This window comes from Mytilus edulis, chromosome 1 (genome assembly GCF_963676685.1).
Source record: "Mytilus edulis chromosome 1, xbMytEdul2.2, whole genome shotgun sequence".
NCBI lineage: Eukaryota > Metazoa > Mollusca > Bivalvia > Mytilida > Mytilidae > Mytilus > Mytilus edulis.
The window spans coordinates 56220205-56234429 of NC_092344.1; the positions used below are offsets into that span (position 1 = coordinate 56220205).

General features: G+C 31.0%; 1 protein-coding gene across 22 annotated transcripts in view; it reads left to right on the forward strand.

Annotated features, from left to right (window-relative positions):
* LOC139485243 (uncharacterized) overlaps positions 1 to 14225 on the forward strand; it is a 107444-nt gene that overhangs the window by 16667 nt on the left and 76552 nt on the right. For all 22 annotated transcript variants that reach the window (XM_071269702.1, XM_071269718.1, XM_071269586.1 and 19 more), the window contains exons 4-17: positions 910 to 960; positions 1477 to 1595; positions 1857 to 2075; positions 3921 to 3962; positions 4930 to 5016; positions 5660 to 5756; positions 6302 to 6373; positions 7624 to 7658; positions 8131 to 8288; positions 9630 to 9770; positions 10826 to 10983; positions 11792 to 11908; positions 12422 to 12534; positions 13564 to 13615. In XM_071269702.1, coding sequence (XP_071125803.1) covers positions 910 to 960; positions 1477 to 1595; positions 1857 to 2075; positions 3921 to 3962; positions 4930 to 5016; positions 5660 to 5756; positions 6302 to 6373; positions 7624 to 7658; positions 8131 to 8288; positions 9630 to 9770; positions 10826 to 10983; positions 11792 to 11908; positions 12422 to 12534; positions 13564 to 13615 — 1461 coding nt within the window. The remainder of the gene's footprint in view (positions 1 to 909; positions 961 to 1476; positions 1596 to 1856; positions 2076 to 3920; positions 3963 to 4929; positions 5017 to 5659; positions 5757 to 6301; positions 6374 to 7623; positions 7659 to 8130; positions 8289 to 9629; positions 9771 to 10825; positions 10984 to 11791; positions 11909 to 12421; positions 12535 to 13563; positions 13616 to 14225) is intronic.

The window sequence follows — 14225 nt, forward strand, 5'->3', positions numbered from 1 at the left end:
GCCGTAACTTTACTAAACTTCAGGTATTGTTAAAGTAATGTTATATCGACATATTATTCCATGTTTTGCTGAACTTTAAAACTCCACAGACGATTTCTAGAGTAATTATCCATAGTAATAATATGTTATGGTGTTTGAATTGATAATCTAATTGTAACCAACACCTGAGGCAGCTTTTTGTCTAAGCTACACAATATTTTGCAATTTCAAGGATAACTATCCGGTCTTTCTTTCAATTTTCAATATAAAGGATGGATAATTTTCCTCAACGACTCAAACAAACTCACTGTCCATCCCTGTTGCAGTCTTTGCCAAACTTTGAGTTGGTCTGACTAAAAAAAGAAATTTTTCTTTTTTCTACTATTTTATACTAAAAAATTCTTTAAATTCTGACTGACCTAATGAATTTTTGTCGGACATTTGGTCAGTCAGACAGAGTTTGGTATACACTGCCGTAGAAAAAGATTAGAAAATGGAACCTGCTTTTGACTATAACTTTTGAAAGAGGTTGGAAGTGTGTTGCAATTGTCAGACAAATCCAAATTCCAAATTTCAAAAGTGTAACTTTGTTCTAGAAATGACTTAGATTGTCCATATATTATAGAGGTTAGGAAAGATTAAAATAAAAAAGAAAGGATGATTTTTTTTTTATAAAGATACACACTTTCTTCAACCTTTTTCAATACTTGCTTGGTTGCTCTAAAAAAACCTAGTATGGACTAAAGTACTGTTTGAATTTGAATTTAGGTACTGATCAAATAAAAAGTACAAGAATAAACAATTGTTTTCCCTAGGAAAATGATACATCTTGTACAATATAGAGTGTATAAAATTTTATTTTGGAACAAGCAACTTTTGTTAATATGTCTATTGAAGCTGAAATGATAATAATTAAACTTTCTTTTTCAGACTGTTACATTTTTATATGAAGAGGCAAGACCAACAAACAATGTTATTCAGGTTAGTAGTTCTAGAGCCTCTTGTTGGAATTAATCTCTAAACAGGAGTGTAGCTCTGCTGCTGGAGTAGCTATTGAATAAGAATTTGGTTGCCATTTCTCTACATGTATTTGATATTTTTGTTATGGCAAGACAAAACTATGTGACAAAATAAGAAAAAAATTACACTGTTTTTACCAAGTTTAAAAGTGAAGTGCATTGGATTCACTATTTTTCCTTTAGCATCAATTAAAATGTTCAAGGAAGTATGAATTTCCTTTGTGTTTTTATGTAAACTTTGGCAAAACTAGGAAATTAGATATCTTCAAAAATACAATTTTTTCGCAATCCATCAAATCTGGTATTCACATAAATAAATCAATTCAGAGTATGTTTTAACACACAGCAGTTGGAAAAAACACCAATTTGTTAAAACTGAAAGAAAAGAATTGTCTAAGGTTGATTAATATCTGTATTGTTTATACATGTTCTTAAAGTTTGATAATATTTGGTTCATCTGACTTTTCTATTTTTATAGGTGATACACGATGGAGACAAGCTACGTCCTGTTATTGGTGGTTTTTCTTGTGATATAAATAAATGTAAAGGACGGTATAATCAACAGTTTAACTTGGAAGGAGAATACAAATTTGCCATGTAAGTATAAAACTCTTCAAGATAAATAGAAAACTTATTACAGGTAGTTAATTGAGATAAAAAAGACAAACTCTAATGATTGTACACTTTGAAAAATTTATTTTGTATCAATTTGTACACTTTAAAAAACTTAATTTTGTATCAATTTTTATCAATTTGTATACTTTAAAAAATAACTTTGTATCAATGTGTATACTTAAAAAAATAACTTTGTATCAATGTGTATACTTAAAGAACATTTTGTATCAATTTGTATTCTAGAAACAATGTGAGATGTACACCTTTAACAGTTGTTGTGAAACGAAGGACAGATTTATTGGCAGAAATAACAGATTATGGGTTTAATCCAAAGAAGATATACATAGATCAGGGCCACTCTATAAAATGGCAGTGGAAACAGTGTACAGCCCCACACTCTGTACAGGAAGTCAAATATTGTATAGAGAAAGGCTGCTTTAAAAAGGAGGCAGAAAATGCAGAGTAAGCTGTCTTTAATAACTGCACAAAATAATACAGTTATTATTAGTATTTTTTTTTGTGACATGACAACAGTATCATTTGCAAAACATCTTTATTTGGTTTAGACTAACAAATTGTTTAGTATGAAAATTGTTTGGCTATTGCAGCATTAAATTAATTTAAGTGTGTCATCTATAGTTGTAATACAAGAAAGTAAAATCCATGCATGTTTAGTCCAATTTTCTCATATTATACTGTATTGAAAATTATAATAACAGATGTATTAAGTATATAAAATATATGAATTAAAAAGAGATGTGTGGTGTATGTCAATAAGATTAGAAGGCAGTGAAGTTACCTTAAGCCCCAGTCCCACTAGACCACGATCGCACCACGCTCACCGCGATCTAAAATAAATTCTGATCGTGGTGAGGTTGCAGTATGAGGGGCATGAAAATGTAAATTTTTCGTTGCTTTCATGATGTTACTACGTCCTCATTACGCTTCTACAACGATCCCGCTACGATTATACCACATTCTCACTGCGCTTATTCTGCGACCTCATTACACTCGTCAAGTTCTCACTACGACCATACCATGAGTTATCCGATTGCAGGCTACTACTGCGATTATAGCACATTCTTACCACGAGTATACTACGTTCATACCGCTATCTTACTACGTTTTCAGCAATAATGTCGACATCGTGTTCCATATCAATACAGTGCCATTCCTTCTATTTCTGATTAATACGTAGATTTCTCGGAAACAATACAGGCATGCCACCAAAATCTACTAGAACACGTGGGCGTGATGGTATGGGATGTTGTAGAGGCAGTGAGAGCAAAGTAACGAATCCTGATCATGTAGAGATGTCGGACTGACCAATCCAACATAAGTTATAACCTATTGCTGGTCCATAAAGCTCAAATGACGATATTTTAGTGAACGATAGCAGAGATGACACAGATGTGTCAACAGATATAGGAAGATGTGGTATGAGTGCCAATGAGACAACTCTCCATCCAAGTAACAATTTATAAAAGTAAACCATTAGAGGCCAAGGCGCGGCCTTCAACACGGAGCTTTGGCTCACACCGAACAGCAAGCTATAAAGGGCCCAAAATTATTCTAGTGTAAAACCATTTAAACGGGAAAACCAACGATCTAATCTATATAAACGAGAAGCATGGTTGAACCGTTAGAGCAAATGGATAATAACATACAGACAAAAACAAAATCTAGGGAGCTTTTTTTATAAATTTTATGTGAAAATGACAATGAGAATGATAGTTGTAGTATGAACGTAGTAAGGTTGTAAGAAGAGCGTATTGAGGATGACAAGGGAGTGCTAGAATCGTTCTATGGTCGTAAACATCTGGGTATAGTGTAGTGGAAGCGTAGTTGGGTTGCGGTGAGAACGTGATGGTCGTTGTGAGATCGTAGCGCAGTCTCTCCGAATAGAATCACGCTCTCGCTACGATGGTACAGTGATCTAACTATGATCTAAGTGCGCTCTCACTACGCTTCTATTACAACCTGTTTTCGGCACGACTGCACCACGATTGTTTTGAACATGTTCAATGTTGGCCACGCTCATCATGATCTTGAAGACCTCACCACAACTGTGATATGACCTTATTGCGATCTACACGATCGTACTACGATCATCAAATTTTGCATTTTTTTCACAGATCGTAGTGCGATTGTGGCCTAGTGGGACTGCGGTATGAAAGTGTTTTGTTTACAGTCATGCAATAAGTATTTATGATAATGTTTAATTATATTAGTATGAGTTTATTAATATAATTTCAGCAATGCTTTAGGTCACTTATATATACAATTAATATCTGTTTTTGTTTGCAGGGTTGTTAAAACAGTTACAGGAAGTTTCAGACAAACTTTCACGTAAGTCATATTCCTTTAATGCATATTTGAGACAGAAATACTTAGAGATTTTTACACTGTCTCTTCTGATAATTATAATAGCTCTCATTCATAGTGTCAGTCTACTGAGTGAAAAAGGAAACTTTACTACTTGTATTAAAATGATTGTTTGTGATTCCATTGTATTAATTTTTTGTTATCATTTGACGGAGTTACAGTGAAGATTATCTATACTGAATTTAAATGTCAGACATTAATTTTACAGTTGCCAACTTAAATTTAAAAAGAAGATGCATCAACTTGTCAGTTAACTCTTTCCTTAATGGATTTTTTTTTTTGCATACTTGATTCCCAAAGGATTTTTTAATAAAATGCTGAAAATATGATTTAAACTATTAATGCATTGCTAAAAACAAATATTTCGTCAAATAGATTTAAGCTTAGATATTCTTATGAATATCCTTTTCATATTTGATACAAAATTTATTAAGTCCGAGTCAAAGTGTTTCAACTGAAGTACTACACAGGCGTCAAAAGCGTCATTATGGAGTAAAGGGGGTGGCTTCAAAAGGCATCATTATGGAGGAAAGGGTTAAGATAACTTTGCTTTAGATTATGCTGAATATCTGCAGGGTAAATTATGAATTTGACCTCCTAATATTATAATGTGTTTCCAATCAAATGTGAGGTAACAACATAAAGCAATTAAAGATAAAAAAACCCTGTTGTATTCAATTATATTCCTTGGATGCCTGATATTTTTTGTGGTAAAAGGTGAATGATCAATTTAATGTCAAACAATGTCAAATTTTCTTACAACTTGTATACAGACTAATACAAAACCCAGAAATCAAATATCCACAAAAACACAATGTGTTTTTTATCCATGAAAATGTGTACCCACGAAAATAAATCCACAGTAATGCTGTTTTACAATACTCTAATTTACTTATATAGCTTAGTTATATTTACCAATTTCTGTTGACAGGAGACCAGGCCTATACTTTTTCCAGACGGAGAGTGGTGAAGTTGAGAAACTTCATCATTGTGCAGTACATGTCAGAGAAACACAAAGGTTTGTTATGTTCCCCCTCTTCACGGGACGATAGTCTGCTCATTTGTTGGCTTTATAAATATACATTTTACTTATGTCTACAGTTCAGGCACCAACAGCCATGTTTTATATAAACATTCTGTTCAAAATTTAAAATACGAATTGAAGGTGTGATGTAAAACAATGAGACATCAACCCAACAGCATAAAATAATCAACAGAAATGAGAGAATCTGATTTGATATTACTGTATAAAACAGTTGTGAGGAAAGAATATTATTTCATATATGTTTCACATAATTAGGGATGTGTTCCAAAGTTAATCAACATTGGCTTATGCCTATATCTAAATAACACATGTGTTAGCATTTTTTTCTGTAATAAAAAAATTGCAGTTGTTGTTGTTGAAATTCAAAATAATGAACTGACCAGTTACAAGAAAATAAATTCTTCTATATGCTGCTGTACAATTGCTGTACTTAGTTTGTTCGTTTGTGAGAAAATGAATGCATATCATCTACAAAATGTGTTGATTTGTTAAAGTGCAAACGATTGTTTTTTTATATACAAACTTCATCTGATAGAAAAGATATAAAAATCAAACATAAGTTTTTATATACTTCATAGTTGTTTTATGTAAATTTATTAATACTTATTTTTTTCAGAGAATACAAGGTAGAACTATTAGACAGATCCTTCCAGCCAATGATATTGTTGATAGAGGAGGGTGACAGAGTCTGGTGGTTTTGGGACAAATTTAAAGTTAGTTTAAATACTAATGTGTTTTATTTCATTCCGCTATATATGTATGCATAATCATTAACGAGTCCAAAAATAATTTTGTTCACATACATTTTATTTTAATTGAATTCAATCGAATGTGAATCGAATTAGACAATCGGTTCACACACTCTTCTTTTTTAATTCAAATTGATTCGAATTGGCTAATTTGAATTATCCAATTCGCATTAAAAATATGCTGTTAGACCAGTTTCTCAACCAATAAAAAAATATTTTTCAAAAGGCCATCAGGTATATATTGAAGAAGAAACAAATTTACAAATTCTCATTGGTTAAACAAACACACTTGAGAATCTTATTTCACATCATATGATGAATATTTCTCAGATCCAATTCTTTTACTGTACATGTTGTATTGTATAAAGTACTGACACAATATGGAGAGGGTGTCACTATTGTTATAACAACTTGTTTCCAATCCCATTTTGCTAATTTTGCAAATCAAATATGTTGAAACTAAAACTAACTTTTTATTAAATAAATAAATAATGTTGATATTATTTCAGTGTAAGAAGCTACACAGTGTGTACCAGATAGAGGCTCCAACTGGTGAACATGGAGACGATGAACCTTATGAAGTAAGTTAATTGTTGTGTTATTGTTTACAAATTGACCTGTAGACTTTTAAAATGCTGTGGAGTCATTGTTTTCTATTACTGATTTTCGAGAATTGAGGAAAAAAATCATCTCATAGATACTGTAAATACAGAAATTATTACGTGCATTTATTATTGCTATTTTGGATTAAAATGTGATTTTAGTTTTTGCGATATTCAGAAATATCCTGTTGATTCATATAAATTTTTTTCAAAAATGCAAGGTTTAATCATTGTCTCATTTTTTACATTAATAAAAATGTCCCAATAATTTCTGAATTTACAGTACTTGGTTTCATTGTTTGAAAAAATTCTGTGTTCAGGCTTATAGAAAGTTTGTATTTAGTAGAACACTTAATTTTATGACTAACCTTGAAAGCAATCGACAAAAATTAGTAATATGTGAACATGATGAATAAAAATGAATCAACGGAATGTTGAATCTTATTTATAATAAAACTTGCTTTTATTCAAACACTTTAATTCATGAGATAGACAAAAATTAGTAATGTATGAACATGATGAATAAAAATGAATCAACGGAACGTTGAATCTTATTTATAGTGAAACTTGCTTTTATTCAAACATTTTAATTCATGAGATAGACAAAAATTAGTACTTCATGAATAAGAATGAATCCACAGAACTTTGAGCTTCAATTACAACTACATGATGTTAACTTATTGAATAGATATTTAATACACTATTAATATAAAACAAAATGATTGCGTCAAATCAAGATTTATTTTACCTATATGAGATCATATAAAGCCCATTGTTTTTTCGTTTGAATCGTTAAACACTAGTAATTTTTTGGGCCCTTTATAGCTTGCTGTTGGTTGTGAGCCAAGGCTCTGTGTTGAAGACTGTACTTTGACTTTTGATGGTTTACTTTTACAAACTGTGGCTTGAAGAATGTCTCATTGGCACTCATATCACATCTTCTTATATCTATCTATATAATTTATTCATCCTTTTGATTGCTATATCCCATGATTTTATAGTGATCATTGTGTCTGTTGCCCCTTTGCACTAATGATCATCTACACAACTTCTTAGTCAATTGTCTGGATTTTAAATTAAAAGAACTTTATATTTTTGTAAGTACTTATTATCAATTGCATATAATATTTTGAAATTCTATTAATAATTGGAGGTTACTGATAATAAATGTCTCTGTAATAAATATATGTGTAACTTCTGTTTACATGTCTCTTTTCTGTTATTTTTAGCCTGTACAAAATGGATTCAGAAGTTCTGTTCCAAGGTAAGATTAAGATAAGGTTTTGATAGCAGGTTTTATGTTTATGAATTGAGTCACTTCAAGCTAATAGAAATATTCACCTGCATACTGCAATCGTAAGGGGTCATCCATAATTACCAACAATTTTCGAAACCTGCAAGGCACACATTATAGGGAAGTGAATAAATCCTCAACAATTTTTGTGTTCACTTTTTACACATGCCAAAATCTTTGTTGTTTTTCCTAAGGACACTTTCATTCCATTAAAAATGATTGAGAGAGGGTAGAAAAAAGTGTGCATATTCACACTATGGAAAATTATTTACATTTATGAATGCAAAATTCAAATTTAATTTTTTCCTGTTTCTCAAAAGGAATTGAATAAATTCCTTGTTTTAAAGTGTGGTGTCTTTTACTCTTATCTAATAAAGTAGAATTCTGCTAGAATAAAATAGATGTTAATGGTTTGTATATATATTTTTATTATTATTTTCAGTAAACAAGGCCTATTGTCCCATGAATTCTACACTCCAGGAGTTTATTATTACTCAGATCAGAATTTCCAAGAAGCAGCAGAATACATAGGAACAATTATAGTCAAACCAAAACAGAAAGAACATTATGTAGACCTTACAGAGAAAGGCTTTACACAAGGTAAAAAATTCTTTTAATAAAGTTGAGTTAGGAGCATATTCTACAACTTTTATAGATATATATTCTGTTGAATATTATTCATTAGCATGCATTGCATTGACTATTATATTACAGTTATTTTATAAGAATCAGTCTTTTGCTTTGTATAGCCCCAACCAGTCCGTGACCAAGGCAACATAGTGTGTGTAGTCTTTAGGGGTCTGTAATTTATATGTCAATCCTTAATTCCCAAATTCTGTCATTTTCAGAGCATCTCTAGAGCATGCTCTTTGTTTTGTTGAAAACTGAACATCCTGAAAAAAAATTGTTTAGAGATTGTTAAATTTCATCTTCCTTAATATTCTTCAATGGTTTTGATCAATAAAAGTTTTTTTGTTCTTTTATTGCATTTGCATTTAATCATTCTGTGTGTTCATCTTTCTATGAGGAGACTGAAGATGTGATAATGTTATTAGCCTTACGTAATTGACATTGCTTAGGAAAATAGTAGTTAGGGCTATTCCATTAAAATGTATGTGGGAGGGTAGGAAGAGAAGTTTAATTATTGAATGTTGGTCATGGGTCTTATTTCAGTATACGTCTATTACCATTATGCAAAATTATCGAAACAATGGTTCATGGTTTGAGGGATTTTTTGAAAGTCATTTCCAACCCTCCCGCATACAGTTAAATGGAATAGCCCATATCAGATTATCTATGGTATTCAAACTGTTTGAATTGCTTTACACTAGTCATTTTTGGGGCCCTTTATAGCATGCTGTTGTTAGTGAACTAATGCTCCGTGTTTAAGTCTTACTTTTGATGGAGCTTTGTCTTGTTGGCACTTATACCACCTCTTCTTATTTATATCTAGAAGATCTCTTGACTAAATCTCATCTCAGATCATTTTTCTATGAGACTGTTGCAGAGAAACTTTTTCTAGAATAATAGATAGCTTGTTAATCCTACTGATAGAAAATGTTCTTGAATATATTACTAAGGGTCTTTAAGGTGGTACATAACACTACAGGGAGATAACTCTAAAAATCAGCTGAACATTTTAATTATGTTCTATTGTTCAGGAAATATTAAGCTTCTCAATGATCAAAATTGGTGTTAATAGTCAAACTACTATTTGTCGAACACAAATTTTACGATAAAGTGTGTGGTTGAAATTGTTTGGAATTTTTATATTTTTGTCATATAGTCAAAGTAAACATTTTGTCCAAATTTTATGAAAATTAAACAAGCCAAATTAATCTTAGTGAAGGTGTTTGGTACCATCTTAACATTTCATTTACAGCAGATTATAAAAAAATCTTTTATTCTATTAATTTGTTTTTTACGATTTTATATTTATAGACGTTGTGAATGCCCAGACAGGAGACAGAATTTGGTGGACCTGGGATGCTGAAGAAAGTCTTAAAAGAGACCACATATTTCATATATCTGAAGTTGATAAAATGCTTAACCCACTGGCTAAATTACCCACTACTGAAAATGGTATGTTTATAGATTTTAACGTGAAAAATGTTTCAAGATTATTATTACAAAACTAATATTTACAGTAACTTAAATTTGCACAATATTTAGCATATGACTAGATATTTTATATTTGTAACATCAAGATAAAATTTAATTTTGGATGTAACACGTCTTCTGATTGGCTGACGTTATTTTGTTATCAGACCATAGACATAATTTAGTCATGTGACCATGACGTCATCAACGTTTTTTGGGGAAAGACGGCTTCAAGCCTATGGGGTTGACCAGAGTGACATTCCCTCACATCACTCATTTTGTTTTTATAGTGTGGAAAACCCCCCAACAAATCTTACTGAGACATTTTTTCTGTCTATTCGAAATAACATAAAAAATTTGGTGCACACTGTTAAATAACCCGCTACGCGCATTATTCAGTGTGCACCACATTTTTTATGTTATTTCTTCATAGGCAGAAAAAATATTACAGTCATTCCTTAAATGTAAAGGATGCTCATGGTAAATATATTATGAATAGGGGACTTTCAAATTCCTGCATTTACCGGTAAAATTCCTATTTCTCAATGCTTATGTTATTATATCATAGTATCAACCGATTGTTGGATTATGTAGTTTATGCAGATTTACCTGGATTAACCCATGAAACTCATTCATAAAAAACAGCTTTAGATTGGTGTATAAAAGAAGAGGTTTCATATATATTAATGAGATAAAAAAAAAACTAAATACATTTTAACAATGTTTAAAGAGGTAAACCTATGGTCTTCAACACTTTATGAAAAAATATGAAAGCATGAAAAGCTCTTATATGCACAGAGTTATGAATATATTATAAATTCAAAGAATGCATTTAGCAGAAACTGTCAAAGATCTGCTATGTATACCGAAGTCTATAAATGACCAGCGAAATTGCTATATAAATATTAACTTTGTTAAAAAAAATATTATTTCTCTATTAAGAAATTTAAACTACAGTTAACCATTTTTTTTACACAAATTATTAATTTTTTCAACTTTAAACAGAAATATATAATGACAGAAAAATTATCTTACAGAAAAATACCACCACCTAAATGAGGATGCCATCAGACTTTGTACAAGTGTGGGTCTGGCAACTACGCAATACACAACCATAGGGGTGTATAACTACAGAATTGTGAATGGACCAGATAGCATGAATACATGTTCAGTAATAGTTAACCCTGGACCAAAGGTAATATACTCACAACTGAGAAAATATTACATAGATGAACATTTTTCAATAAGATAACTAATCCTTCTTTTTGCCCATGTTCATTTTAATTCAATTGTCTTCAAGTGAATGTTAATAAAGTTGATAAATGTTTAATGATGATGTAGATACAAAACGGTAAATGCTGATTATCACAAAACTCAATTAACTCATAAAATACTTTGTCTAGTTTGATGAAATATTAGTTGAGCTAACGTTTTGTTAGAAAAATTAATTAAAACACAAATAGCTTATGCTGTAAATGGTTTATTTGTAATCAAATTAAAAATATATTTTGAATATCCAGGTTGTCTTAAAATTTTGTTTATCAATATATGAGAAACTTTCCAGTACAAGCAACTACTTGGATTAATTTATTTTTGCAGGACTAGAAAAACTTGCATATTTATCGATATTTGATTTTGCTGTCTTTCCAAAGACTGCAATCAATCTTATAGAAAATTTGTAATTTGTTGAACATTTAAATTTGTTATATTCACCCACAAAATCCATGAAAAAAGTACAATAAAATTGAGAATGGAAATGGGGAATGTGTCAAAGAGACAACAACCCGACCATAGAGAAGACAACAGCAGAAGCTCACCAACAGGTCTTCAATGCAGCGAGAAATTCCGGCACCCGGAGGCGTCCTTCAGCTGACCCCTAAACAAATATATATACTAGTTCAGTGATAATGAACGCCATACTAAACTCCAAATTGTACACAATGAATCCACAATTATAAAATACTAATTAGCCATAAAATATAATTTGTTAATCTTATTTACAGAATCACACAATACATCTGACAGACAATGGATTTGAACCTAAAGTGATCACAGTGCGTCCTAATGATAGAGTCTGGTGGGTGTGGCAATCGAGTAAGAAACCACATGATATCATTCAAGTAAGTTAATTGTGTTGTTAGTATCTTATGTACAGATCTTAAGCTTATGCAGTCTAGTCACATGTTGAATTAATAGGTGTATTAAAAGTAATTAAAATGAAATTGACAATATTTTAACATTTGATAAATAAGGTTGTATTTTTTATGTTAATATGAGTACAATGTCTGCTTGGCAGCTTTATATATCAAACAATATCTAACAGACTATAGACAGGAGTCATCTTCAATTTCAATTGAATCACTGTGATAGATACCTCAGTATGCAGGGTAGCCTGGATAAACCATGTTATGAAATAAAATGTAAAGACTTTTAACAATAAGGCTAAATAGGAATTTCTGCAGTAATTTAATGTTGATCCCTAACATGTTGTTGTTATAAGATTTGCATATAATGTAAAATTAAGAGTGGGGCATGGTGTTCTAAGCACACACATTCTTGTTCTATTTTTTCCTTATCATATTCAGGTTGTATTGTGATCTAGCACAATGTAACAATATTACTAATTATTTCAGGTATCTCACCAAGGCAAGCCTATAGATGATGGATTCTGTAGTGGACAAGTTAGAGATGCTCCCTCAGCCTTTATGCATCAGTTTATGGCACCAGGTGTATTCTATTTTATCAGGTAAGTGAGAACAAAAACAGGATTCTTTTTAGAAAAAATATGATAAACTCAAAATTAATATTTTATAAAACCTTATTGAAAAATGCATCTAATAGAGTTTGGAAGGGTGAAAATTCAGGTCAACATTTCCAGTGTGAAAAATGGTGGATATTTCAGAGTACAATACAATATACTATAGTGTGATACATATTTAATAGATTTTCTTACTCTTGTTTCTATGAATTGGTCAAATCTTTTGGACACACAACTACAATGTATATATGGTTATGAACCTTAATTGTCTGAGAAAAAATGATTTTGTCACCTGGTTATCGTTTCTATAACTCTCCATGACAATTATTGAACTAATAAAGGAGTAGGTTCAGTAAGACCTCTTTTTGGCCCAAAAATATAGCAGTTTTAGAAAAATGTGAAAAGGGTATCTTTAAGCTATATTTTGGAAAGTAAAATGCCTCTGCTACATAAATATGAGCTGTTTTTTGACAATACAATGCACAAATATCGCGTTCTAGCATCATTAAGTCATACTAAATTACTGAAATCTTCAAAATTTTACAATTGTGGTTAAATTTTAGACGGTTTCCATCTAAAATGAAAGTGGCCGCATTCGTGTTCATTCATAATAATGAAATGTAAGTTGTATTTGATGATAATACAAAACATATATAAAGGTTGAGGATGAACACGGATGCGGCCACTTTCATTTTTGACAAAAACCATCTAAAAAGTGACGTTTTTTGGCATATTTGATAGATTTTTCATATTTTAGCTTGAATCAGAGCGTTTTTAATGACTAAATCAGTTAAAATCTTTCACATTAACTAATCGAATCAATTGAAATAGACACTTAAGTGTTTAAAAAGTGTCCAAAAACTTTTGTTAGATGAACCTGAAATTTGAGGCCAAAATCGGCTCTTACCGGACCTTCTCCTTTTAAAAACAATTAAGGACACATGTCTCTTAATTATCTTAAGTCAATATACATTCATTGTCTTGGTAAACTTGATAATTTTTTGTTCTCCATTTCAGTTCTGTTTTGCCAAAAGTATTTGGTGCTATTGTTGTTTCAACACAACCACAGGTAAGAGGAAATTTTATAACAGATCTTTCTGTTTTATCTGTAATAAGGACATGTCCCTTTCATAGCCAAATAGGACACAACTAAAGTGGAATCATCCAGTATGAATCCCTTTTCAGCAGACCTTGATTTTGCATTAAAAAAAATTATCTCACATAAAGGTAAGGACCGATTTTGGCCTCAAATTTCAGGTTCATCTGACGAAAGATTTTGACCACTTTTTAAACACTTAAGTGTCTATTTTATTTGAATTAATTAGTTTATGTGAAAGATTTTAACAGATTTGGTCATTGAAAACTATCCGATTCAAGCTCAAATATGAAAAATCTACCAAATATGCCGAAAAATGTCACTTTTCAGATGGTTTTTGGTAAAAATGAAAGTGGCCGCATCCGTGTTCATCCTCAACCTTTATATATGTTTTGTATTATCATCAAATACAACTTACATTTCAATATTAAGGATGAACACGAATACAGCCACTTTCGTTTTACACGAAAACCGTCTAAAATTGAACTAAAATGCTAGAATTATGAAGATTTCAGTAAGTTAGCATGACTTAATGGTACAAGTACCGGATATATGTGCATTGTATTGTCAAAAACAGCCCATA